Below are 27,974 nucleotides of genomic sequence, written 5' to 3' on the forward strand. Positions count from 1 at the left end.
GGATGCTGTTTACTTACGTACCTTCACAAAAGGCAATCATCATCATCTATCCATTTGTGTAGCAACCTATCAAGGACGTGTCTGTGTAACCACCACGTGCCGTTTCACTCAGCTCTTCATCTTTCCGTTAATGCAGCCGACACCATCCACTAGGAAAAAGCAACTCCATCACGCTTACAGCATAGGTAAAACATAAAGACGCCTGTATCTCCAAACTTTACAATGAAACGTGTGGTTTTTATTAGAGCGATGTGCTCAGCTTGGCCAACAGCACCTTGTGTGAAAGTTTCACATTCAATGTCGCAACTAGCCCAAAAAAGATCTTTTTGGTCGTCGTCGTCGAAGAGGTCGACCCCCAGATCCAGTTTGGCTGGTGGCGACATTGCGAAATCTGGGATTGGCCACGATGAACTTCATACTTTGACACAAGATCGCTTTGACTCAGCCGAGCAGCTTGTTCTCTTAAAGACCCCACACTTCATTGTAAAGTTCGGAGATACAGGCACCTTTATGTTTGTAAGCGTGATGCTATATGAGAAGTGGCCTTTGTTCATTGCCAAGTAGCTAGACCCTAGAGAGCCAAAGATGCAGAAGGACCTCTTTGGGTAACTCAGCTAAAAAGTCAGGACTTCAGGGACAATGCATGATAGGTACGCAACCCTCACTTTTATGTCACACATTGGCAGCTAATAGCCACTTTTGTGCATTCTCAACTTTTGTGCATTCTATTGTAGGTGGACAATGCTCCTGCTCTAGACATTCATTTCCATGATTAAAGTAGGTTGATCCGAGCTGATTTGGTTGAGTTACGCTCACACAAGATTACATCGGTTGAGCTACATCGAGCGTGCTCTATGTCCAGAGTGATGTAATCTCTCTTTGACCGCAGCTCAGTCAAATCAGCTCGGATCAACCTACTTTAATCATGGAAATGAATGTCTTGAGCAGGGGCATCGTTCCCATGCAGTGGATCTCGCAACAATGATGATAGCGTGCTCTATGTCAAGTGATGTAATCTCTCTTTGACCGCAGCTCAGTCAAATCAGCTCGGATCAACCTACTTTGATAATGGAAATGAATGTCTTGAGCAGGGGCATCGTTCCCATGCAGTGGATCTCGCAACAATGATGATTGGATAAAGGAAATTGGCCGTTAGCTAGCAATACATGCCTGTTCCTAGATGATCCATAAAGTAATTATACATTGACCCTTTCATTCATGCAAACGTAGCTGTGTTACACAACACGACCCTCTGCATCTTTTGCTCTGCCAGGGTCCACCTACTTGACAATGAACAAAGACCACTCTTCTTATAGCATCACACTTACAAACATAAAGGTGCCTGTATTTCCAAACTTTACAATGAAACGTGGGGTTTTTATTACAGCAATGGGCTCGGCTTGGCCAACAGCACCTTGTGTGAAAGTTTCACGTTCAATGTCGCAACTAGCCCAAAAAATATTATTTTGGTCGTCGTCGTCGAAGAGGTCAACCCCCAGATCCAGTTTGGCTGGTAGCGACATTGCGAAATCTGGGATTGCCTACGATGAACTTCATACTTTGACACAAGATTCCTTTGACCCCGACAAGCACGTTGATCTATTAAAGAGCCCACGTTTGATTGTAAAGTTTAGAGATACAGGCGCCTTTATGTTTTACATATGCTGTAAGGGTGATGCTATATGAGAAATGGTCTTTGTTTAATGTCAAGTAGTATGACTATAATAGAGCAAAAGATGCAGAGGGCGTGCTTGTGTAACTTGAGTCATTCAGCACAGGCGATGCATGATTCTTGTACACTATATAGGAATAGTTCAAAATGCCAGCTAATAACCCATTCATCCCATTCACCTTTGTTTCCCAATCCAATGCATACGAACGATTGCCCTGCTCCAGCCCAGCATGCCCATCATTCAACTTTCTTGATCCGATGAGATTTGACTGAAAAATGCTCAAACACAGAAACATCATCCAATATCGAAGAATCAAATTGGTAAGTTATTTGTAAACTGCCGGCTAATAGCCCATTCCTCCCATTCACTTTTATTGCCCAATCCAATGCATGTGAACGATTGCCCTGCTCCAGCCCAGCATGCCCATCATCCAACATGCCGATCTTGTAGTCTTGCATGCAACTTTTCATCATGGCCTCCCACACGTTCAAAGGCATCTTGTTGCCAATGTGCGAAGTACTTGATATATGACAAATGAAATTGATGGCACTAGTGGTTTGATTAGTCTAAATATCTATGTAGCTTTCGGTATGCTCAACTTACAGTCGATCGGTATGTGACAATGGTACCAACATTTTGGCATCTTGAATGATTTGTGATCGGTAGTTCAAAAACTCGTCCACCAGATCCAACGATTCAGCTGTCCACTGCAATGAAAAGGTCAAGTCAATACAGCATCCAAACCCGAATCATCGGACAAACCTTCAATGCATATGGTGGGCGTGCGTAATTATCGATGTGTAATTATCGATTCCTTGGCCCGTCAAGTGGAAACACGCGTGTAGCTTTTTGCCCACCATGGGGGATGGGGTGGTTCCCCTTCTGCCGCCATCGGAACTGAAAAACTTAAGCAGTAAGCTCCTGCTATTTGCACCATGTCAAATGCACCAAGTCAATTTCTGCAACCGACGCAGGCCATGGCACCGAAACCAACTTTTGCAGATGCTTCACGGAGAGATAGCTATATCGAAAGTAACAAGGTGGCGTGTATGAGTAGTGACTCATCAAGCAACATGATTATGGTTTACCTTTTTATAAGAATCCAATATCATAATGAGGACGACGACAACAATGAAAGCAGGATAACAAAGAAACCCTATGAATGACCACAAAGATCAGCGCTTATCCACAGGTTGAAAGAAGCGATGTACACACAAACCTTGGTGATTTGACCTTGTAGGCAATCAAAAAGAAGTATGACAGAGGAAAGAGATGTGTGGGAGCATGATGGACGGCGACAACATCCTTTTATTGTGCATTGTGGCGTGGGTATTTCTGTCTTCTGTTGGGGATGATGGATTGAAAAATTGATACATGAGCTGATAAATTGATGGGGCGCATATACATACCAGGATTAAGTCTGAGGAACTTACGTGTAGTGTTGTCTATGCATACATACATCGGCCAAAATACAAGGGCAGGCGATAAGAAATCTATCGAGGAAATTAATCACTTGTACACATAATGCACATCCCCATTAATATAAAGGTGACTTCCCATGTTGTCAACCTACTCGTAATAGTGGTGTGCATGTCCGGTGCAGTAAGCAGCGAGGGTGATCATATTTCATTCCTCATTGCCACCCTTGACACTATGTAGATGCACCTCCATAGCTGCATACCTCCCAAATTTGAAACATGGGAATAGCGTACTTCACATGCACTATAGAGTTATATATAACCGATCATATTACCAAAGCTCATTTTATTGGGGTGCATACAAAATCTGCATACGGCTATTTAATGTGCGTCCACTGATAGCTTTTCAACATGTCATGTGATTTCACTATATACGATTCCATAGCAACGCTACCTTGCCATGGCAACCGGTAGCTCAACATGTTTGTCCCAATTCAAATCAATACATCCACCATCCTAAGGACACCCCAATGATTCATGATAGTAAAAAAAAAGGCAATAATGAGACTGATATGATTGCCTGCGTGTAATATTACAATCTACAATGAAAGACAAAAAGTGTATGGGTACAAGGGCGGAAAGAAAAATGATTCTATACAGTATTAGAGAGAGAGAGCAAGAGAGTGGGGAGTAACAAAGAAAAGAGGAAAAAAAAGAGAGAATAGGATAGAATGGATCTATGTACACACTTTGGAAGCAGCCTTGCGTAAACGATTCATAACCGCCATGCCTTCTTGTGTCTCAGTGACGCCTTGAACGAAAATGACATCGACGTTGCGAGTATCCAAATCACGTAATCCACCAAATAAACCGCGTGCTACCTCCTCAGCTGATGTACCCATCGAGATACGTTCCACTGTCACCGATGATGATTGATCATCACTCTTGTTGGTTCTTGATGTCAATAATCCCACCTTGGTAGCATCCTTGAAATGGGCATTGTATTCCTCCTTCCATCGTTGTTCGAAATCATGGACATTGGCATCAATAAGAACAACAGGCGCATCGGGAGAGTAATGACGATATTTCATGCCGGGTGTTGTAGGTGCTTCTTCAAGAGCCTTATCCACAAAATCCTTACGATACACTTGAAGGCCAGGTAACAAATCCGCCAAAGCTTCATAGGTAACACCTCCAGGACGTAGAATAGCAGCTGGTGATCTCAATCCATCCAAGACGGTACTTTCCACACCCACACGACACGGACCCCCATCCAAAATAGCAGGGATTCTTCCTTGAAGATCATCGTACACATGTTGAGCTGTTGTTGTCGATGGTTTACCAGATGCATTAGCAGAGGGAGCAGCGAGCGGGAAACCACATGCATCAATCAACGCACGTGCGACTGGATGTGCTGGAAAGCGTACTGCCACAGTAGGTTGACCACATGTCACCGAAGCGGGTACAATATCAGGATGGGCGGGTACAATGATAGTCAAGGGTCCTGGCCAATGACGCTCGACAATGGGAAGATACACTGCAGGTATCTTGCGATCGGGCAACATGGACTCCAACATGGCCAATGACGACACATGGACGATAAGTGGATTGTCTTGAGGCCGATTCTTGGCAGCAAAAATCTTGCTTACGGCGTCTGAAGAGAGGGCATTGGCTGCAAGACCATAGACTGTTTCGGTAGGGATACCTACAGCTTCACCTTGTTTGAGCCATTCGACAGCTTGGTCAATCGCTTGCTGGTCTTTTGCATGAGTAATAACAGGTTTGGCATTGAGACTCTCGTCTTGGAACTGGAAATGCGCTGACTGAACAGGTAGGATTTGTGTTTCAAAGTGACGCATGGTGGTCATTGGCGAGTGGCGGGTATATGAACGACGTGCAAGGGAAAAACAAGAACCAAGAAAACGCATGATGGGATGGATGGCTTATCCGCGACAACTCACTCTGAGCAAGAAAAAAGGACATTGCCAAATCAGGAAATCCCTACCCAACATCATCTCCTTGGTGTTGTCAAATTGTATGTCTTTCTCTTTATTTGTATTTCTTATGAGGAAAAGGAAGAAGAATGGTGATGATGCTTGTTATTGATGGCACACATCCAAATACGGGTTTTGTATAGCTTAAACAGCTCTCTCACTAACTCTCTAAAATCGACTCGTTCTTCAGCAGTAAAATGAAAGGTCAATTTACGACGATCCCATTGGTACTCGGCTCTCAGCACCTGCATCGGTAATTCACGTTCTTTGATCTTGCTTTGACACACCAATAACGCCTTGGCTTCATCTTGTGCTTTTGTAGGTAAGGTGGCAATCTCTTCACGAGTCGCCAATCGATACAATCGTCTTATACACGTCGTGTTGTTGTCATCTCCATCATCGTCGTCGTCATCATCCTTGGTGGTAGTCTTGGCAAAAACTCCTTTCACTTGACCCATATCTTGTCCACGGTCAGCTTCCACAATCACCAAATCACCTTCTTTCACCACTTCATTATGATTTTCATCATGCTGCATATAATAAATGTCTTGTCGTCCAGGTGCCAGTTCCACCGTAAATAGGGTGACAGTGTCATCGTGTAACAATTCAAGCAGGGGAACACCCTTGCCCATATTCTGCACCTCACTTGCAGTCATTGAGGACATGGATGCAGCCAATGAACCCGCGTTCATACGATTACTCATCGATGGGGTGCTGCTAAAATAGTCATCAATACGTTGCATAAGTTCAGGGCTCAAAGGCGGATCTTGGTGACACATGGATGATGACGATGATGCCGCTGCTGCAGCACAAGACGGCGACGAATAACGACGAAAAGCGGCGTCGGTCTTTGTATACAACGGTCTATTCAAGCAACATGACACATCCATTACGTATATGTTAGTGATATCCCCTTTTTTGATCACTCTCACCCTATTCCCCCAAAAAAATAAATGGGATGATATACTCTACCTATCTAGATCACCTGATACCAATGATTGCCAATAATCCTTTTTGCTTTGATCCGTAGTCGAAAGCACAGTGTCAGGAAAAGAAGAGCGACGATGATAGGGCATGGAGGAGGAGGAAAGGGTCGTAACAGATGTTCTTCTCTTGGGTGTTGTGATCGATGTCGGCGTAGCAGATGGCAACAATGCTGGTGGTAAGCTTGTGCTGAAACGACGTTGCTTATTGGAAGACATCCAAATGCTGTCATTTCCCCAAGGAAGCAATGTTGGGCTGTCCCATGTTTTCCAAATAGCTGCAGGTGCAGGTAAACGGGTGGCCTTGGCTGGAAGGGGCGGTATAGCATCAATCAAAATATCATGGTTGCTTGTATTGTTATCCTTTGGAGGGTCATCAAGAGGAAGCCAAGCTGCCACATGTTCAGCAGTAGCATAATTATCAACATCCTCTGATACGAACGTGGTGCTGTTGTTGTTGTTATCCTTTTTCAAAAGATCACGATGTTCTTTAGGAAGGGCGGGTGTAGTAGGTATGCTGTTGGACGATGTATCGGAAAAGTTGTCTGGGCGAATGGTGGTGTTACGGTTGTCATCCATGTTGGCATAAGAAGGATGTGATAAAACAGAGGAGGACATGTTGATATTGTGTGTGTGTGTGTGTGTGAAAAAAAAGAGGAAAGAAAGAAAGAGATGCAAGTAGGGAACTTTGTAGGGAAAGCAACTTATTTGGGTGGGAAAGCAAACTGACGTGTTGTATGTTCCTGCTGCTTTAACACTACATCTTTTTGTCCAACACCCCGCACACATCTCCCCCACCAAGTCAGTGCAAAACCACCATACTCCCACACTCACCCAACTATCTTTGGTGCATAATTACACACGCTCCTCGTTTTAATAGTAGTAGTGTCGCTTATCTATGCTACATCATCCATTCATAGGCACGAGCGTGCAAATCTGCACCACTTGCATAAACCTTTTTCTCGATCTGTTTGCCTCCGCAGTCATTTTTTGGGGTGTAACGTGTTTCGTGTATGTGAAGGCTCTATCAAATGTGAGGCCCTTGAACCCCTCCTTTTAACGGGTGATGTGGTACGCATCATCACCATCATCATCCACATACCTTTTAATCCCCTGTTTTGTCAGGAATCGATTTGCTAATGAGGGGGGATATGGATACACACTTTTAAACGTGTGTGTGTGTGTATTCACGGCTTTGCATTTATTTATTGGAGTGCCTTATTTATCATTTGTTTCATACTTGCACACAGGCCACCTGCACGCGTGGGTGTGTGAATGTGAGAATAGAACACGCGTTTGACAAGCTTTACCTCCCACGCACCAATCACGCGACGACACTACCACTTTATCATTTTCCCCCCTCTCCCCTATTTCCCCTTTTGTACCACCCCACCATTGACGACGATAAAAAATATGCTGGGTGGGAAACCACGTGGTTATGTATGCTCTACACAGCTCATTTCTTTGTTCCAAATGCTATTTTTTATGTCCTTTGTTTCTAAAACACAATGTCATTCATGACAATTTGCTGGAATTTTTCATTTGTATCTTCTGGTTTGGGTCCCCAAAACACGCCACGCGGTGTTTCTTCTGCATTCCTTGCAATCCATAAGCGCTGCATGAGCCCTGGAAGTGGATCAATACGCAAAACAAGCTTAAAGCGTTCACCCGCATCAACAGGATCCACCAAGGCTTCACCCACTCGTCCTCGAAGTCGATCACCACTATAGAATCGTCGAAACCATGATTGGGATGCTTCATCAAATGCATACGTTGTAAATTGAAGCATGATAGCTGCCCTTCGTAACGAGTGATGGTCGAGTTGCATAAAAGTGGATCGGCTCACTAGACCCTCAAAGTAAATGGGTGCATCGGCAGCTGTATAATTGACATTGGAAAGCACCGTTAAGACATAATCGGGAAACTCTTGTTCGATACCAGCGTCTTGCTGTTGTTGTTGATGTACGGGTTGATCAGGCAAAAACCTTCGGAATGTGCCTTCCATGTAGTGGATGTATCCTTTTTCATATACAACGACAGCAATTGGTTAGTCAAAAGTGCTTGTTGAATACCCGACGTGCGCATTGTTCTCCAACAAAAAGTGTCACACAAACAACAACGTCTTTATATACATACCAAATGGGGTGGGTTCACCAAGACGAGTATAATAACCTTGCTCAATGCTCAATTTTTCATGAATAGGCTGATGATGCCGACTACGATCATCGGCATAGATGGTGGTTGCCGTCATCAAGACGACCATTAGGAGGAAAAGTCGATGAATCATATTACACACAATAGCGCCCGGAATAGATGGGATGTATATACAAGTGGGCAAAGAAGAATAAAAGGAAGATCGGTTTTGTGAAAGGGTCGCGGGATGAGGGGGGTATTGAATAAAAAGAAGCGCGCAACATTTAATCATTGATAATTTATGCAACCGATCCATCCCGGTTCAGTTTAAAATCGTCAGCACGGTGATGTCGTTTCTGCTTCTTGCTGGTTCTCAGCCAAACTCGACCACTTCTTTTCAACGACAACCTCTTGTAGGCATGAATGTTTAAACCATTGTACTACAACAACCACGCTTCTGGGAAACAGCAAGTTTACATAGATCGCCAAAATCATGATGCTACCAGGGTCTTGTCAGGGTTGTGTAATACCTACCCCATGTAAACAAAAAGCATATTTCATGGCGCACGTGCTCTGTATGTCCTTGCCGAATGCTGCACCGACCCAATTTCTGTCACAGCTTACTTATGCATCACCATGCTTAAGAACATTTATCCATCTTGGATTAGCTTCCTGTATCCATATCAGGAAATAAAAAAATGCATCCATTGTTCATGCAGCTCCAGGTAAATCCCATCCAATCTCACACTCTCTCCCAGGAATACGTAAATAATGGGTGGCGATGACGCTTGATGACACTTGGAAAGTATGTATGGTATGCGTGGTGTCGTTGATTGCCGAAAAATGGAAGTGATGGATCGTCATCGTTATGATAGCCGAATAGCCGACATCGTAAAAAGACCTGCATGTTGCTGTCATGGGTGCAATATAAGTTAGCATCGGTGATCTCAATCTGCTAAGCATTTTTCCAAGGTCCAAGAAAGGATTGTTATGTATGCATACGTAACTTGACCTTATTACATGGCTCGATACGCTTGCCACAAAGATCAATACCTTTATTATACCTGGAACACTGGAGCTGGTCATTCAAGATACATGGATTCTCAAAAGCACAATCCCATCGCCCATATCCTCATACAACCAAACATTCATACATTGCTCTTGAATCCAAACCTCAAACTCTATTTGAAAATTTCTCTACGTGTAATTACATCTAGATCCGCTAATGCTGTTCGTGCCTGATGTCGTGTAAGCTCATCCGGATCCGTGTCTTCAATGTATCGCAACGTCCTATAGGTTCTCTTCAAGTATTCGCTTGGATAACTATACAGCGTCTCAGATGCCATGCCTCGGAACAATGATATGATCACCACAGTGGCAGCTAAAGCATGCAAAATGAGCTCATTGGATTCGCCATGCCATATAGGTATCTTACCTCTACGAATCTCTGGTGCCTTTTCTATTTCCAAAATATTCAAAACCCAATCGACAAGTGCATGCAGCATGCCTGCCATGGCGGCTGGGCAAGTTTGACACGCTGTACTGAGGATGGATAATGCTGATACCCGAAGATGGACGTCAACTTGAGGCCGATTCAACACCGTTTCGAGTGGTTTCACAAGGTTTTTCACTAGAGCACAGCATTAAGGCCCTGATCCTTTTCCTTCAAAATGAAGATACACGTACCATAGATACTCAATGCATCACCAGCCCGTTGCACAGTTTGTAGCAATGCTTCACCAATACGTAGTCGATTATCAAGCGTTTGTGCATTGTCGCTGTAAATGGCACCCAATTTCTTAATGATCTCGTTGCCGTGGGTATCTGTAAGTGCTGATAGCCCCTTGATCGCATTCAAATAAATGTAGCTACCCCATCCGGTTAATATCGAAAGCGACTCCTAAGCAAAAAAGTGAACCATTTACCTGTCCTCATCTTGAACCAGCCGTATAAAGATATCCAATACATTGTCCAATCCTTCTCCAGAAGATACAAGTGGATCACGGGCCAATACCATATCCCTGAGCATAGCCATACCATGAGCACGGACTGGTAATAACTCATCTTGAAGCGCCTTCATGGCCTCTCGATACTTTTCCTTGGAAGCATCCAAACCATCGGATCGCTTGCTTCGAGCCATTCTTTGTGCTGATACCAAGGAAGTGATGGCGAGGAGTAATTCTTGCACAGGTGCTTGTAGCTCTTCAATCTGATAGGATTCGAGCTTCTTGAGTGGCTCAATGGTGGATTCCAACAGCTGATTCACTTTTGTATCCAATTCATCGTTTTCTAAAAGAAAGAATAAGTCAATCATGCACATGATTTGAGTCTAAAGCTTACCATGAATGACTGCTCGTAATAGACTAATGGCCATGATCAATGACTCAAAGTCTTCTTGTACTTGTTCATCATCGGGTATCTCTTGTTCCACATCCTCCGAGGATACGATATTGGTGATATCCACTCTTTGCTGCTTTGCTTTGCTGTTGCTTGCACGCTGCTTCTCCTTGAGCCGTTCAATGTTTTCCACATAGCCATGAATGACATTGGATGCAAATCCTACAATTTGTGCTGGTTTGGAAAGGATTTCTGGTCCCAGGGTATCTTGCATGCCAGTGATAAGATGTAATATGAGCAGCATCCTATAATCAAACAATGAGATCATCTATCCTCTTCCTCCTCCTCTTTGGATCTTACTCACAATCGTGGATCCGTATCACCAGCCAAAGATTGTAATCCAGAGTATTCACTTAGTAAAAATACAAAAAAGTCACCACACAGACTTTGATTATTGGCTTGTGAAATAAAGTTGACAAGGACGGCGGGATCCAATGGAAGCTCATTGCCACCCAATGGCTTGGGATAAGCTCGCACACGCATTTCAACACCACCGGACGATCCTGGCGCAAAGTAAGCAAGCCGTGATCCACTCAAATCCCGTTTGCTGAGGACAACCCGCTTCAAATCATTCACAGCTTCATTCGAACCAATAATGCGGAAATAGGTTTTGAGAATATCCAACACCATCTCACGTAAGCCTGATTTTGACTTGACGGTATAATCGTAAAGGTAATAAAGAGCAAGCACCGCCTTGTCGAGAAACGCCTGAATCACTTGACCGGAAGGCTCACCACCCACCATGATCTGATGCAATGTTCGTAGTAGTAACTCGAGCTCAGATTCTGATAAGGCTTGTTGGTCATCCGTATCCATCGCTGAAGCCGTCGTTGTATCTTCTTGTTGCTTGTTCCACGTGTTGACAAAGGACCCCACGATCGGATCCACAATCATCGATTTGGATAAAGTTGGATGATGAGTGATCATTCGGCCAAGAATAAAGGTCACCACTTGTCGAGTAGATGCTCTGGCATTGGGATTCTGTACACTCTCTTGCAGCAAAGTAACCAGCTGGGGAGCAATCACGGCATAATAACTCTGATGTAACAAGGTGAGTGTTAGATGATATGCATGATGCCAATGCCCTATAATATATACATACCTCCACGGATGGCATTTGCTTGGGTACAGCAAGAACAAGCTTAGAGACCTTTTCAAGTTGATCCAGTTGTACTGAAATTGGAACAAAGAATTAACCCTTTTGTATCGAACAATGACCATTCCCTTTGTTCTTACCTTGCTCAACATCAGCAACCGTAAACTCGAGAACAGTGGCGACTCCTCTGGGTTTGAGCAGGATCCTTGATAAAAAGCGACCACAAATACTTCGGAGCCAAGCAGGGACTGGGTGCAATGGTGATGTGCCCAACAAGAGCATTAATGATTCCATACATTGATGTACATCCGATCTATTTTAAGGGGGGGGGTTAATACTCGGTTCAATCCATTCACTCATTCACTTGCCTCTCAAACAACCACATAAACATGCGTGCACATTTGTCTCTTTCAGCACGTGTCAATCCCACGGGTTGTTGCTTTGCTGCTAGCAAGATTTGTGAAGGGTTGGTTGGCATGGTTGTGCTCGGTGATGATGACGACGATGATGAAGATGCAGTTGTAGGTGAAGGTCCATAAGCAAGTTGAAGCAAAGCGGCGTAAAGATCGGGTAAATGGCGTGTTAACAGAATAGATCCAACCGTGGTGAAGCTCTTGTGTGCTTGTACCGAAGCAGCAATCATGTCAACAAGTTGATTGGTGATATGGAAAAGTGAACGCGTCTCGTTTTCGCCTTGGCCATGTTTCTCATCCGCTTCAGGTCGTGCAAGAAGTTCTTTTTCAAAGACGAGTTAGTTGATTTGTCATGGGTGGATGATATTCATGCAAGCTTACCATGGTTTGTGTAGCCAGATTTGACACGCTTGGAGAGAGGAACACCCACACCCGGCAAGAAACATGGATACATGCCCCACGATATCACGGTCTGTAACATGGTATGAACCATCCTTAAATCACGCACACCCATATGGTCACGGTTGGCTGTAGTAAGCACATCAAGCTTGGTCAATCGAACAAGTCCACGCTCTCATTCACACACACACACACACACACACACACACACACGCACTGACCCTCATTGTCTTCTTCAGTTTGTAACAATGCTCGTTGAATGTCGTTCAAAAGCTGCATGCATTTGTTGACAAAAGCTTGTTTGGTGGTCTCAGTCGAGTCGCGAGTAATGTCAAGCCGATCAAGACGCATGGCAAGTTGATCGTCGAGAGCGATCTCTGCAAACAAGTCGCATAAGTGGCTCATTTCTCTTTATCCTGGCACTAGCAACAACCTGAGGTTTCTTCATTCTTCTCGCTCGAGACCAGAATGGACGCTTCTGAGAAAAGGGCTTCAAGCTGCTCCATAATGAAAAGAAGAGGTGGTCGTGGTGGCACAAATTCCCAACTTGAATTGTTCTCTTTTTAAAGGCAGAGGCGTGCGCACGGTCAACGAAGCATGTTTCACATTAGTCGACAATGCAAAAAATAGAGTACAACGGGCACGTGATCATTACAGAATTTAGGTAGAAGTGCTCTTCTGATAATAAAGCTTGGATGAAGTGATCGCCATCAAGGATTGTTATATGCATGGAATGATAAATGGCAATAAAGCTTTCTTCAATAGACAATAATGATCCCTTTTTTATTCTATTCTACATAGCTTTACCCATTTGTCGCTTTCGATGAAGTGACGTCCGATAAATGATCCCATCAATCAAACTAGCTACCGTGAAAATCCCTCCTACAATGGCACAGACACCTGTGAGGAAGCTTGCAAAAGTGGGACGTGTCTCCGAGTAGATGACCAGCATTGGAGAAAAGTCCATGTTGATGAAAACGCCTATGATGCAACCCCATTATTAGATCTCCATCACCAAGAAAGCATGACCTATGCTCCTTACCTGGTAATCCATTGTTGGCTTGCATTTGTAAATCACGTTCCTGTCGGCTGACTGAGTACTGATAGGTATGGATCGATTTACCACTAAGATAATTGATCTCTGCCGGCACAATCTTCAAAAAGTATTGATACATGATACTTGCTAAATTACCTCCCATATTAGAATCTGTGTCGACCACATAATAAAAAAAGGTACAACTTACATTGAGCATTTCCCCACTTGCTACCATCCAATGGATTGATAAGATCAGTCATCTTGGTCCTCTTTTGTTTGTAAGCTGCCAACTCCTTTTGCTCGCCAAATTGTAACGAGTGAATGATATGCGAAAAGTCGTGATGCGAGGAAAGATAAGTGCGAACGTCGTGGATATGAGCGCCACCATACACGAATGATTTGCCAGGCGAGAAATGGAAATTGCCACGCACTCTCCTCACTTTCAATTGACCATGCATGTTGCATCCTTCTTGTTGTTGCGAAGTCACGTGTTCGTTGACGCATTGCTCAAGGTCACTTTCATCCGGTAACTTCCATCCCATATCAGAATAGGCTCGTCGTACATCATCGCATGTGTTGCAGCATGGATTGGCCTCGCCTTTGGGATTAGCGCCATAGCATGGACCACAATAGTCATTTGCCTCTGTATCCACGGCCATCTTGGTTGGATCCAACTTGTTGCTCAATTCTATTTCCCTTTTATCAGCGTCTCTTCCTCAAGGCCAGTTTCTCCTCCTCTATGACCCTTACCTGTTGCCTTTTCACGATGAATCTCGTTGCCCTCAGCATCCAATCGTACTTTGAACACATCATGATCATAATCGGTAACGTGGTCGCCGCTTTCATCCATCACATCCAAGCTCAAAACTATTGCATTCATCTTATCAGCCATTGAGTCGCTATTCGTGCGTGCACACAAAAGTACTTACAGTAACACGGCAAGTGTGGAAATGTAATGTTGAAGGATATAGGCAGGTCGGTCTATGGAGGAGAAAGAGCTGTCAACAAACGAGCCCTTTCACAATCGCAATCGCCGTATATAGACTATACCATTTTGCCACTATCGACGACAATCTCTGGTTGCATCTCGGGTGTCAAATAGCGTGATACTTCGTATAGGAATAGAATAAAGATAACGATGCCACTCATCAACGATACTATGGTTGTCCAATGTCAGAGAGAAGGTGTGTGTGTGTTTGTTGCCCATGCAAGCTTCCCATCCGTACCATAAGCACCACTCGCTGTACGAATGCGTATATCGTCCAATGGTTTTGCGTATGCATCGAGCCTTCGGAATCGTTGTAAAAGAGACTTCCGGCTCATGTTGTGTGTGGGAGAGAGGGGTAAAGGAGGCTAAATGATATTCGAGACGACGCCACGACAAAAAGAGCACAAGATTGTAGTGTCACACAAAGACGATCCTGTACCTTGAATCGCAGGAATGCCTTTCTACCCCACCTTAAAGGTTACCATGGCTACGATTATGTACCCACCAGCATGCCATCAGAGTCTTTCATCAACGATAAACGAAGATGTGTGATGGTGTACCAATCACACCTGTACATTGCGTTCATGGATGAATGTGTCATTGACCTTCCTTTCTTACACCCTCACAAACATCCTCGACCAACGTCTTATTTGAGCATAGCCGATGGTTGTCATTGTTCGACGATAATGGATGTTGCCACCTTATTTATCTCAGAGCCTGATTTACCGTGCATGGACATTCAATCACATCAAGGTTCTTTTGTGAAGGCGCCCCATCAATCTGTGGACATATGCCACCTACAAAATTATCTTTAAAGCCGCAACTGGATTTATCAGTGTTGATTTTCCATCACTTCGACTCAGTATTCCAAGATGCTCGACCACTTTATCAGTTCAATCAATCACTACAACAATTCACACGCCCACTCACATATAAACAAGGCTGTTGTCGCCAATACTATCATACACCTTTTCTTTCAACTTGTATTCATATCATCATCAATGACCTTTGGTAAGTCTCAAGGATAGTCTTAATGCGATCCCAAAATGAGGGTACTCATGCATTCATTTTTTTTGTTTTAATGTACTAGGTAGCTCACTTCATTGCTTGGTGTACTCATTGCTGCTTCTTAATGACATTTGGACGTGTGCCTTGATGGACCCTTTGTGGTAGGTATGGTTATCGTTTATACATTGATGACAAATGTTATTAAAAGGATGCCTTGTACATTTGTAGGCGAAAGGCAACCCCAGTCTGATCGAGGACTCCTTTATGAGTGACATAATAAGTGCATACATGCGGCGCTTGGGTGCCTTGAAATCGGGCAAATACCGGATCAAACGAAGGAGATGCATGATAGCAAGCTGAAGTTACCGATGGTCATGGAAAACATGATGCTTGCAATCATGACTTCTGCCCCAGACTTCCTCCACCACATCCACATTGTCAGTTACAACATTAGCGGTATGGCTTTTCATTAAGAATGATTGATCACTTGCTAATGTCACATTTGCTAGGCCACCAAACCGAGATGTTGGATTTGGATTGCCCAAGTGGATATATGTCAAGGATCCGACGCACGAAGCCACTACCATTTCAATCATCAGCTTCAGGTTTCATTCCAAGAATTAACTCGCTACTTCAACTCGCAATACTCGGCAAGACTATCATGGAAGAAACCCAGACAGCATATGACCACCATCAAATCTCATTACAGCCCTCCATTCCTTTGACGACATTCCCTCCATGTTTTACACACCATCCACCCATCGTCATCATCACCCTCACGATAGACAATAGGTACACGTAAATAAAAGAAATGATCCTCACGTATAGCAAAAGGGTATGTGCCATTTTACACTTTACATGATAATGATGATCCAACAACAGCCATTACCTTAATTAGTACCAGGTTAGCTCGAAGCATGAAAGTTAAATGATGGGCATGTTGGGCTGGAGCAAGACAATCGTTCGTGTGCATTAGATTGGACAACAAAGGTGAATGGGAGGAATGGGCTATTAGCCGGCAGTTTACAAATAACTTACCAATTTGATTCTTCTGATATTGGATGATGTTTCTGTGTTTGAGCATTTTTCAGTCTAATCTCATCGGATCAAGAAAGTTGAATGATGGGCATGCTGGGCTGGAGCAGGACAATCGTTCGTATGCATTGGATTGGGCAACAATGGAGAATGGGAGGACTAGGTTATTAGCTGGCATTTTTAACTATTCCTAAATTGTGTACAAGAATCATGCATCACCTGTGCTGATTGACTCAAGTTACACAAACTCGCCCTCTGCATCTTTTGCTCTATTATAGTCATACTACTTTACATTAAGCAAAGACCATTTCTCATGTAGTATCACGCTTACAAACATAAAGGTGACTGTATCTCCAAACTTTACAATGAAACGCGAGGTTTTGAATAGAGCAATGTGCTCGGCTTGGCCAACTGCACCTTGGGTGCCAGTTTCACGATCAAGGTTGCCAATCCCAGATTTCGCAATGTCGCCACCAGCCAAACTGGATCTGGGGGTCGACCTCTTCGACGACGACGACCAAAAAATATTTTTTTGGGCTACTTGCGAGATTGAACGTGAAACTTTCACACAAGGTGCTGTTGGCCAAGCCGAGCCCGTTGCTCTAATAAAAACCACACGTTTCATTGTAAAGTTTGGAGATACAGGCACGTTTATGTTTTACCTATGCTCATCAAAGTGGAAGAAAAATTTTGCATCGGATTGCATTGGGCTGCGAGGCTGAAAATGCATAAAACGCAACCACCTGAGCTGCATTTCTTTGCATACTTACTAACGTTCCTTGCATCGCCTAGCCAGTACTAGCAATGATTTACAGTGTCTTATATAACCTCGCAATCGATAGCAATGCCTTTCAATGTCCTATGTAATCTCGCAATCCATAGCAGTGCCTTGCAGTGTCCTATGTAATCTCGCAACCCATAGCAGTACCTTTCAGTGTCCTATGTAATCTCGCAATCCATAGCAGTGCCTTGCAGTGTCCTATGTAATCTCGCAACCCATAGCAGTACCTTTCAATGTCCTATGTAATCTCGCAATCCATAGCAGTGCCTTGCAGTCCCCTTCAGTGTCCTATGTAGTCTCGCAATCCATAGCAGTGCCTTTCAGTGTCCTATGTAATCTCGCAATCCATAGCAGTGCCTTGCAGTCTCTTTCAATGTCCTATGTAATCTCGCAATCCATAGCAGTGCCTTGCAGTCCCTTTCAATGTCCTATGTAATCTCGCAATCCATAGCAGTGCCTTGCAGTCCCTTTCAATGTCCTATGTAATCTCGCAATCCATAGCAGTGCCTTTCAATCCCTTGCAGCGCTTTACACATCTCTCAACGGCAGAATCCCATTTGAACTATTTACCAGAGGATACAATTCAACACAACATGTAGTCTTTTCTCCTTGTTATTGAGCTATTACTACTACTATGGATACTATTATGAATACTACTATGACCACTACTCTTACTATTATTACTGCTATTGCTATTACATGTCTATCGGTAATCCCCGCCTGGCATCAAAATCAGAATCCTCTTCGTCAATATAGTCTTCATCGGTTTCGTCACTAAGATCATCTTCTCGCATGATAAACATGTCTTGCAAAACCCTCTTTGTAATATCCTTGTCTTCTTCCCAATCAACAAAATCTTCTTCCTCGATTGACAACAAACGACCTGTGCCAAGAGACCACTCAAACCTGTTCACGTCATGGTTTTTTAAGTATTGGCCATATGACTCGGATCCATCCTCGGATGTGTAAGCTGTGGAGAAATCAGGGACGACATGTATTGGACGTAGGATCGAGTCGACAGACATGATATCAACATTGCAACTGGGCTTCAAGGCTTGTAATCCGCTTGCATGGGCAACAAATGCAGTTTTGATCCACTTCAGCAAACATAGCTCAACAATTTCGTCTTGATCGTCTTTTCCATTAAGCAATTTGAGCTTGAAAAACATCAATGCTTGTCCGATACCGCCTCGATCCACTTGTACATAATCATAGCGCTCGTTTCCAAAAAAAGATGGGTGGGCTCGAACAACACTTTTGCAATACCCGCCATCCTCGTCACCCTCCTCGATCGTCAGTTGCTGATATATGTCAATCATCTGTTATAGATGTTAAAATAATCTTCACGACGTGAATAAATGATTGCATGTACCTTCTCAAAATCGTTTCTCATATCATTGATATCTGTAGTAGTATGCTGGCAAGGATGACTTACAAGGTATACCATAATCAAATGCTCAAGGTGGAGGCAAGCGGGTCTCATCTTGGCCAATTCAGAAATGCTGACAGGTTTGTTGAATACTTTTGAAGAAAGCTTGTGAATTGGTTCCGGCGGCCAAATTTTAGCTGGTGTGATTGCTTCTGGAGAATAGTATTCATCATCCAACAAGTCGCGATGATAAATGTAATCGCTCATCTAGCCAAATAAATGCATTGTTGTAAGCACAGGGTACTTGATTGTGTCACTTCCATCGGGTTTGTACATACCTGCTTCGTGGCGGTACCTTGTGCATGGTTGAGATGCTTTGCGGGATCTTTCGAATCACATTGATGCTGCCGTTCGGAATGAGTTGTACTGAAATTTGAGATGACACCATATTGCGTTATATCATTGGCATATTTGAGCAGGGAATGATTCTTCGGAAACTTCATACCACACTTACAAAAGATAGTACATACCAATTAGAGCGATCTTTGAATCAAAGCCTAACATCCAATAGCCTACCTTGGAGTATTTTTCCATAATCGCGCTGTATTTGTAGTAATTCATCAAAGATTGATCCATATCCTTGAGCGTGCTTTCTGAATGCTCTTTCGCAGTAGCTTGCCAATAGAAGTCAATAAAATGTCGAAAAGTAAGTGCCATCTGCAGAGGTATCACATCATGAACAAGACACATAAGAATCTAATATGAAATGCTTAGCTTGATCGATACATCCATCATTGTAATCGTACCCCCATATGATCGCGCATCTCGGTATACGTTGGGTTTTTCAATGAACTTAATAGGAAACCGCTGCTGAACCGTCTCAGGTTTTCAAATGGTGGAAGCTTCTTTGCTCTGATGAAATGCGATGATTAGCATCATTGCTATCTTTGTTGATATTAATGAACGCTCTTACCTTTCATTGATCATTGCCATTTTCATTTTGCCATCACTTGTTTCAGTCATTGACGTCTCCATGCATTGAAGAAGATGTTTGTATACTCCACCGAGTTGATGGAGGTCGTCCACGGCAAGCGAATTGTAAATATCGAAAAGAGGTACCTCCCAAAAAGCATTCTATCCACCAAATTCTTGAGTACATGCATCAAGCTGATCTACTATTATCCTACTACCTGCACAGTATGGAAAGAATACCTCTTCTCATTTGCCGTTTTTCGGCTATTCACTCGTATCCTCTTTGTTTTTTCATATCGCAGCTTCATTGGATCCTGTATACGGACGGGAAGGGGCATCTTTTGGTACTTGTGAAACTTGATAGCTGGGATCTCACACCGTGGACATGGACATTTGCTTGAGCCGCCTTTGATGCAAGCCAACATCCTCCTATGTTTATATGTTTGTAACATGGTACATGGACAACTAAATTGTGCTCAGCTGTAATATACTCACTGCTCAGGCAAATCAGCCGAATAAGTCGCAAGAGCCGGTATACACTTGTAAAGATTTCCATGAGGCCCCTTCATGCGGTATGATTTGATCCTATCTTTCAAATGAATAAAAGCAACAAACCCAAGTGATACGTACTTACTTGCCATCGTCATCCCTCTGAAACGGCTTAAGTATGTGCGATAGACAATAATGGATTACGGAGTACTTAGCAGTGGTCAACCAAGATGGAGGTGATCCTTTCCATTCAAGGCACGGGAGATACGCCAGCACGCGACTTGGCCGATTCTTGCTCTTTTCTCGGACCTCCGCAGGAATATTACCTTAAGTAATGTATGGTAGTTGTGTTAGATGGTGTAGAAATGAAGGTATATTATAGAATCTCACCCAGCTTCAAATACATGGGCCAAGCTTTGTCAAGCGAATTTCCCGTAATGAGAGTCTGATCCGAAGCAAGCATGATGCTCAATATCACATATCCTGGAAGCTGTGTCTGATCATATGCATCAAGTTAAGCGAAAGAATGTACGGGATTCATAGTATACGATAACACTAACCTGAAGCTTGTTCCACCATTCCCCTGAATCAAGTCCTTTGTAAACACGTTCTTCATTCCTTGTATACGTTTTCGGTTGCAAAATCATTGTATCGGCAAATGCTGGATGAGAGAATAGATGCTCGCATAGGTCACGGATGTCTCGATACTCTAGCGATAGTGGTCCGATATTGCTGTTGAATTCATCAAGATGATCCAGTGGAAAATCTGGGACATGCGTAGGATCAATGTCCACATGAGTAAATGGCTATGTGGATTGGGAATCAGCCGAGGCGATAAAATTGCTACAACCTATGGCACATACCAGTATGGAGCACGGGTCAGCTTCTCGACGTAATTTTCCTTTGAGCTTTTGCAACGTGTCAACCGAAAGCGACCGGGCATCTGATGGTTGTTGGTCATCGAGTGTAAATTGTACCAGCTCAACGATCCTGCAACAGCATGTGAAAAGCCCATTAGCTATACACATTTGAACTTGTGGGAAACGCACGCACCTTTGGTATTCAGCACTGGAAAGATTCAAGTCGAAAGCTAGAGATGCAACTTTCTGATCAAGAGCGGACAAGGTGCCTTTCGATGGATGAGCTTTGGCGTCGCTTTCATACTTGTTCATGGATTGACGTTTGCGTTTGGTTGGGGTGCCAGCATATGTGTCGGTGCCGGTGTGCCGTTTACGTGACCCTCCTAGTATAGACATTGAGTATCTTAATACCTTGTTTGCTCCCCATCACGTACCATATCAATATACCTGCGAAACATTCTTCATCCATTTTATTCGTGGTCTGTTATGGTGAAGGGAAAAAGAGAGGAAAAAGATGCAATGGGAAAAAGTAGCCTGGGCCAAGTCGACCTCATCCCAGGTTTGGTATTATCATTTGACAGCTGCATACATCCTTTCTTTGCCATACATGGTTAACGTTCTTCATCCATTTTATTCGTGGTCTCTTATGGTGAAGGAAGAAAAGAGAGAAAAAAGATGCAGTGGGAAAAAAGACGCAATGGGAAAAAGTACGCTGTGCCAAGTCAACATCATTTGACAGCTGCATACATCCTTTCTTTGTCATACATGGTTGCCTTTTATGCTTCATCATTTGATGTTTCGTATTCACCATCAACAATCGTCGCACTCAAAACTTTTGTAGCGACACCACTCATATCATCACTTCTGCCTGTCAAATCCCGCACCACTTGTGTTTGAACACTTTGAACAGCTTGCCAATCAATCTTCTCATCTTCTGTACTCCCCTTTCCCTTGAGCGTATGATGGTACATTCGATACCAATATCCACTGTTTCGCTTAAATGGGGACTTCATGGCTGGATCGATGAGCTTGATATCATAGGCAATGGTCATGCGATAAAGAATCTAATAAAAGCGGTTAATACAATCGATGGTCTTTCGGTTCGTACATATAAATGCTTACAGCACAGAATGAAAATGCAATCAAAGGAATTGGCAAGGGCTTTTCAGGATATGGCATGCGGGCTTTTCCTACAATGTCATTGTAGAAAATCTTTGCAATAAGCTCACCAAGAGCCTTGTTTTGTAATAATGCGCCGGTGGATCGGAAGTTCTCTCTTGCAAATCTATGTAGTATAATATCAGCTACCTGCAATGATCAGTAATTGGATCAACCATCATACCTGACGCCATCAACGGGATAGCGATACTGTCGTCGTGACCGCTCTTTGCATTTATCTGGTAGGTTGGTATTGTCAAATTCGTACGCTTGCAATTGCCTGCCAGTGCTTGTGTGCACTGATCCTCTTATGGATGAGACACTCTTAAAGAACTACAAGTCCAAATCAATGTACAGCTCGTCCTTAAGAAATTCTCTTTAAGGTATACTTACAACTTGTGTCGTCTTGTATGAAGGTATTATTTTTTGATCATCATCGTCATCAAGCTTCAGGAATCGCCTGCACATAGCCACGCATTCATCATCACACTCTTCATCGGTTGGAAACGGATTTTTGTTGTATAGGAATCGACGTACTTCGCCCTGTAACCACTTTTCCGCCCCAGCGTTTTCAGTAATACAGAAAGATTTTCTAATCTTAGGGATGAGCCAAAATCAATTACTACCATAGGACTTTTATATTAAGAAACCTTTACCTTCTATTATCGATGTCTTTCACTTGTAAGACATGAGGGCCAGTGTGCTCTTCCGCCAGGTGCTCTTCCTCATCAAAGCTACCACGATGACCCAATAAGTAATATGCTATATATTCAAAAGTGGGTTTAATGCATACCATTCTTCATCAAAGCTACCACGATGATCCAATAAGTAACATGCTATACATTCAAGAGTGGGTTTAATGCATACCATTCTTCACCGTCGTTGCCATTGTCAGAACACAAAGTCCTTTGGGATGGACATTCCGCACCCTCCTCTTCGTGCCTTTTATCTTCTCGAGGCGTCTTCTCGGTCATACTATTACGAAAGCTTAGCAAAGCGGAGGGGATTTTACAGTTACATTTGGTGCATACTTCTCCTTATTGCTCACGTCGTTCAATACACGTGTCGCTTGGCGCTGCTTTACATTGCGATCTGGTTGCCTTGTTCCTACAATTGCTGCAATTAGATCATATCCTTTATCCACAATCCATATGACTTGCTCTCTGCGTTATGCTTTCTTGCTATTGCCATTATTGATTTCAGTCGTGTTGCAAAGAAGAGTGAAAAGAACGATGGGATTTTGACACGGCTCATGGCCTCGATCTATAAACGTTATCACATGGTGATGCTTCCTGCCTGGTGTAAATAAACCAACCTAATGGCACCGTATACTTTTGTTTAGTGAACACAAATAACGTAACGTAAGCCCAAAAAGGGACAATGAAACTTGAAATACCGGAAAGCACAATAAGGATGGTGATACAGTGGGACTCAAAAAGGAAAAGCATAACTCTACAAACAACACAAGGGAGATACATAGCACACCACAAGAAAGCTCTTTGTCTCTTTCTATGTGGTTGGATATTGGTACCCTTTACATGCATAAAGAAAATGTTTGCAATGTAGGACGATACATTGATGGTTATATCACTTTTTTTGCCACACGAGCATTGAGTTTGGAATCAGTTGACAGGGCATACTATTTAATGTTTGGATATATGGGCATCACTGCAGCCTTGTAAACTAACGTATCTGCACGTAAATAATGTAATTGGGTTAAGATGTGGCACCTTGTGACATTGAAGAGGGTTGCATTTGCCGCAACTTGTATAAGCTAGCCTGAGGTAGTTAGCATTATTTGTTTGCCACCTACAGTAAGGCCTTCACAATCCTTTTCATTGCCACTACAATCTTTTGCAGACCCTCGCAATCTCTATAAGCTACCTTGCAATCCTTTGCAACCCCTCGCAGCATACATAAGCTACTTTGCATTGGTTTGCACTCCCTCACAATCTCTATAAGCTACCTTGCTATCCTTTGCAGCCCATCATAATCTCCTTTGCAGTCCCTCGCAATCTCTATAAGCTACCTTGCATTGGTTTGCAATCCCTCACAATCTCTATAAGCTATCTTGCATTGGTTTGCAATCCCTCACAATCTCTATAAGCTATCTTGCATTGGTTTGCAATCCCTCACAATCTCTATAAGCTACCTTGCAATCCTTAGCAATCCCTCACAATCTCTATAAACAGCCTTGCACTACTTTGCAGTCCCTCGCAATCTCTATAAGCTACCTTGCAATCCTTTGCAATCCCTCACAAGCTCTATATCCAACCTTGCGGTGGTATGCAGTGGTATGCAGCCTATACCATCAATCTTGCAATCATTTGCAGCCCCTACCAACTTCTCTGTTTAACGTAGCAATAAAATGCAGCGCCTTGCAATGCCGTAAAATCCTTGCCAGCCCTCGCAAGTACAAGCAGCTTTCTATACCTCCTTTGCATTGGATTGTAAATTTTTTGTTCCGCTTTGATGCTGTAAGCGTGATGGAGTTGCTTTTTCCTAGTGGATGGTGTCGGCTGCATTAACGGAAAGATGAAGAGCTGAGTGAAACGGTGAAATAAAGGAAACGGAACGTGCCCAGCAGCAAGGCCTGAATGTGTATACCCTGCCATATGAGTCGAGGTGTCCATGTACAAAGTCATCTATCTACTATCAAGCACCCTTTGGTGCACAACTGCTACTAGGGATGACTCGAAAGGTCTCAACAAATACACACGTAAAGAGATACAATGAGGGGAAAGATATGATATGGAACAGGGGAGGAAACAGAGATGATGTATGATAGGATTGCACAATGATGGGAAATAGAATGGGAATATGGGTATATACTCCTTCGAATAGAAACACACACACTAGCCGGCAAGGCACACACAAAGGCACACACAAAATTTGGGAAGATCACTCTTGGTTCTTTATTTGATGTGGGGGTATTTATATGCTTAGGATCAAATTGCACTACATGGAAAGATTGTTTTACTGATATTATGCATGGTTTGTGGGATGTTGGGGTGAGGTCTCGGAAGCCGATCTTTTCATTCCGGGCTGCTTCATCACATGCGGGCTGTCATCCTTCACTACAACGGCACGTGGTGGTTACACAAACACGTCCTTGACAGGTTGCTACACAAATGGATGATGATGATGATTGCCTTTTGTGAAGGTACGTAAGTAAACAGCATCCAATAATGAAGGTGTGTCAAGGTATGCATCACATTTGCATGTAGAAGAAAGTCGAGCTGCATAAACCAATTTGTATATGTAAAAACATACATATACATATTGAATGAGTCACTTATCCTGAAACTCAATGGAGGGATCTCTTCACTTTTTTCTCTTCTCAAGCTCATCCCACTTCCCACTCCTCCTTATTGTATCACAAAAGCCATGTACTTCTTAACCGGACCACCTTTATTATTCCATCTTCGAAGCAATAGTGTGTAATCCACAAGCTAGCAACCTCCAACAAGCGTGTAATAAATAAACAATGCTTTATTTTATCTAGCTATCTTGCTATGTACTGTACATTGCCACCACCATCGTCGTAGTCGTCCTCCGTCATCATTCCTACTCGTACTCGTCACCAGTCGTCAATCTCATCCGTCACACCAACATCCAAAAATACACAAGTTGAAAAGAATGGGATCTTGCAGGCTTCCTTTTGAATCTCGTTGTCGTGATCATTGTCATTGTTGTAGATGGGGTGATCATCGTAAACGCCATTGTTGTGAATGTGGTAATCATCGTAATCGCCGTCTCTACAAATAAGAAAGCAGGCAAGTTAGACCATCTGGTACCGGAATGATGACGATTTGGTATACCGTTAGGCGATCCTCTCTAAGGAAGAAAGCAAATCCGAAGGAATTCACAAACCAAATCACCACCATACGAGCAACGTCGGGCGATCCCTTGTTCTTGAGAAAGCACTGCACGAATCACGCAAGGCCAGTTCGATCCATGGCAAGGAAGGACTCACTTACGTAGAGCCCAAGCTCATAGTTGTTCTCATTCATCCTCTCCAAAGAAAGAATGATCCCCAATCCTTCCAATCATTTCCCACCTCATGAAAAGAAATCCTCAAGGGAAAGAACGAGCCTATCATGAGAAGAGCGTGTTGGTTCAACACATTCACAAGCTGTTGCAAATCCCCTTTTACCTCAGCACGGTGACCATGCTCTTCCAAAAACCCATCGTCGTCGACCCATCAACTCAAACGCAGGCCTATAGAGCCCTGGACGCGTTCCAAGAGGCTTTTCCAGCACACTTGGCTAGTGCAGAGCGACGCAGCGACCACTTGATACAGGCTTGGGACTTGAACCCAAAGAGATGATGATGATGCCCCAAGTTGCATTGCCTGACCAAAGAAACCTATTCAATTCATTATTAGCACACACACAATGAACACCCTTTACATTGTTTGTTTCATTGTACTTGCCTTTTCCATATACACAAAGACCCGTTGTTGTTGGTTACTGGAAACCGAAAACCATGGTGTAGTATAGTTGAGCCGAAACAAAACGCCAAACCAGCCAACGTCTTGAAACCAAACTTGCTCTCTATACAAGCTGACGCGTCAATGGAGCCAATTCGGCTGCAGCATTGGACTCTGAATGTACCTGTTGACACCAAGCGTAGAGCGGGAATAGCAACGAACAAGAGGAAGCAACGATATCGCCATGGCAACCACCAACCACCAGCCACGCTCATTCCTCAGCACTTGGACACACTCACTCCCTGACAAGGCATGTTCAGAACTACATTAATACCTCACAGCCAACAAGAGCACTCTTCTATAATACATTACCTTGATCGAGATGTCGTGAATGGAATAAGGAAAGGTGGGAGAAAAAGAAGAGAAGCTCTGTCTCAAGTCGTGGAGCTGCTGTCCCCCAAGTTTAAATCCCCCTACTGCTATTACACTGAGGCCACTCATCAATTACCCTATACACACCATCCACCCATCATGATCATCACCCTCACGATAGACAATAGGTACACGTAAATAAAAGAAATGATCATCACGTATAGCAAAAGGGTGTGTGCCATTTTACACTTTACATGATAATGATGATCCAACAACAGCCACCATTGCCTTACTATCAGGTCCCCAAGCATCCATCTTCTCTACTCATCCCAGTCCGAAGCATCGTTTTCCTAGTTTGCTCGATGCTGTCCTTAACCAAAAACAGTCATTCACTTTGCATACATGTACCAATCACGCTCCCATCAATAAGATCACTGGTACTAACACATGACGATTGCACAATTAAACATGGCATGGTTAGTATTCCAGAAACAGCCAGGGCATCCAAAATCATTGTGATGCCAAAAGCCTCTCAGGCTTGTCGTCGATGGTCATTATTCTCTGCTGCTGTCAACCAAATAAAATCATGGGACGACTTTCTTGCGAGACAAGAAGACCAACTTTACGTCTCAGGCTTCATGCTCTTTCAAACAAGATACTTTCGGGTGCGGTGATCGTTTTTGGCTTATTAGCCATACCATGTTCAACTGAAAAAAAAGTGTCATTACTGTAGGCATATGGGGGTAAATATCCATCATGCACCTCCCACCAATAGGATCGACATTTCAACTCGGCTAGTTACACAAACAAATCTTTCTGCGTCTTTAGCTCTAATACGAGTGAGGCGATTGATGAGTTGTGTAATGCCGCACCGACCAAAGTGACACCGCCTCCTGGCCATGGTAAATCATGTATAGCTTGATTACTACGAGGACTATGCTAAAGTGGAATCTCGAGCGGGAGTTATT

The 27,974-nt window shown here is 43.4% G+C and overlaps 7 protein-coding genes across 7 annotated transcripts; all 7 read right to left on the bottom strand.

Moving 5' to 3' along the window:
* Window positions 1-3,828: 3,828 nt before the first annotated feature.
* On the bottom strand, window positions 3,829-4,959 carry O0I10_009099 (Sua5/YciO/YrdC/YwlC family tRNA threonylcarbamoyl adenosine modification protein; the record flags this gene model as incomplete). Its single annotated transcript, XM_058489096.1, has 1 exon — window positions 3,829-4,959. One exon carries the CDS (start codon window positions 4,957-4,959, stop codon window positions 3,829-3,831), a length of 1,131 nt encoding a protein of 376 aa, XP_058340144.1.
* Window positions 4,960-5,153: 194 nt separating this feature from the next.
* O0I10_009100 (uncharacterized protein) lies at window positions 5,154-6,647 on the bottom strand (the record flags this gene model as incomplete). The annotated part of the gene is made up of 2 exons (XM_058489097.1): window positions 5,154-5,949; window positions 6,058-6,647. The coding sequence occupies 2 exons, from the start codon at window positions 6,645-6,647 to the stop codon at window positions 5,154-5,156; spliced, it is 1,386 nt and encodes a 461-aa protein (XP_058340145.1).
* A 919-nt stretch (window positions 6,648-7,566) lies between these two features.
* O0I10_009101 (uncharacterized protein) lies at window positions 7,567-8,331 on the bottom strand (the record flags this gene model as incomplete). Its single annotated transcript, XM_058489098.1, has 2 exons — window positions 7,567-8,087; window positions 8,205-8,331. 2 exons carry the CDS (start codon window positions 8,329-8,331, stop codon window positions 7,567-7,569), a joined length of 648 nt encoding a protein of 215 aa, XP_058340146.1.
* A 1,051-nt stretch (window positions 8,332-9,382) lies between these two features.
* Window positions 9,383-13,012, bottom strand: O0I10_009102 (uncharacterized protein; the record flags this gene model as incomplete). The annotated part of the gene is made up of 12 exons (XM_058489099.1): window positions 9,383-9,582; window positions 9,637-9,831; window positions 9,888-10,069; window positions 10,127-10,490; window positions 10,542-10,843; window positions 10,903-11,636; window positions 11,701-11,771; window positions 11,835-12,007; window positions 12,051-12,429; window positions 12,489-12,635; window positions 12,728-12,883; window positions 12,940-13,012. The coding sequence occupies 12 exons, from the start codon at window positions 13,010-13,012 to the stop codon at window positions 9,383-9,385; spliced, it is 2,976 nt and encodes a 991-aa protein (XP_058340147.1).
* Window positions 13,013-13,299: 287 nt separating this feature from the next.
* Window positions 13,300-14,865, bottom strand: O0I10_009103 (uncharacterized protein; the record flags this gene model as incomplete). Its single annotated transcript, XM_058489100.1, has 7 exons — window positions 13,300-13,487; window positions 13,549-13,689; window positions 13,751-14,230; window positions 14,293-14,409; window positions 14,472-14,523; window positions 14,593-14,699; window positions 14,769-14,865. 7 exons carry the CDS (start codon window positions 14,863-14,865, stop codon window positions 13,300-13,302), a joined length of 1,182 nt encoding a protein of 393 aa, XP_058340148.1.
* Window positions 14,866-18,049: 3,184 nt separating this feature from the next.
* O0I10_009104 (uncharacterized protein) lies at window positions 18,050-21,513 on the bottom strand (the record flags this gene model as incomplete). Its single annotated transcript, XM_058489101.1, has 10 exons — window positions 18,050-18,673; window positions 18,727-18,990; window positions 19,062-19,232; window positions 19,300-19,479; window positions 19,530-19,635; window positions 19,697-19,857; window positions 20,745-20,990; window positions 21,048-21,174; window positions 21,238-21,427; window positions 21,492-21,513. 10 exons carry the CDS (start codon window positions 21,511-21,513, stop codon window positions 18,050-18,052), a joined length of 2,091 nt encoding a protein of 696 aa, XP_058340149.1.
* Window positions 21,514-21,820: 307 nt separating this feature from the next.
* O0I10_009105 (uncharacterized protein) lies at window positions 21,821-23,176 on the bottom strand (the record flags this gene model as incomplete). The annotated part of the gene is made up of 7 exons (XM_058489102.1): window positions 21,821-22,108; window positions 22,167-22,329; window positions 22,387-22,535; window positions 22,596-22,794; window positions 22,859-22,936; window positions 22,996-23,010; window positions 23,070-23,176. 7 exons carry the CDS (start codon window positions 23,174-23,176, stop codon window positions 21,821-21,823), a joined length of 999 nt encoding a protein of 332 aa, XP_058340150.1.
* Between the last annotated feature and the right edge of the window lie 4,798 nt (window positions 23,177-27,974).

Source organism: Lichtheimia ornata (genome assembly GCF_029851405.1).
Source record: "Lichtheimia ornata isolate CBS 291.66 chromosome Unknown scaffold00051, whole genome shotgun sequence".
Classification (NCBI taxonomy): domain Eukaryota; kingdom Fungi; phylum Mucoromycota; class Mucoromycetes; order Mucorales; family Lichtheimiaceae; genus Lichtheimia; species Lichtheimia ornata.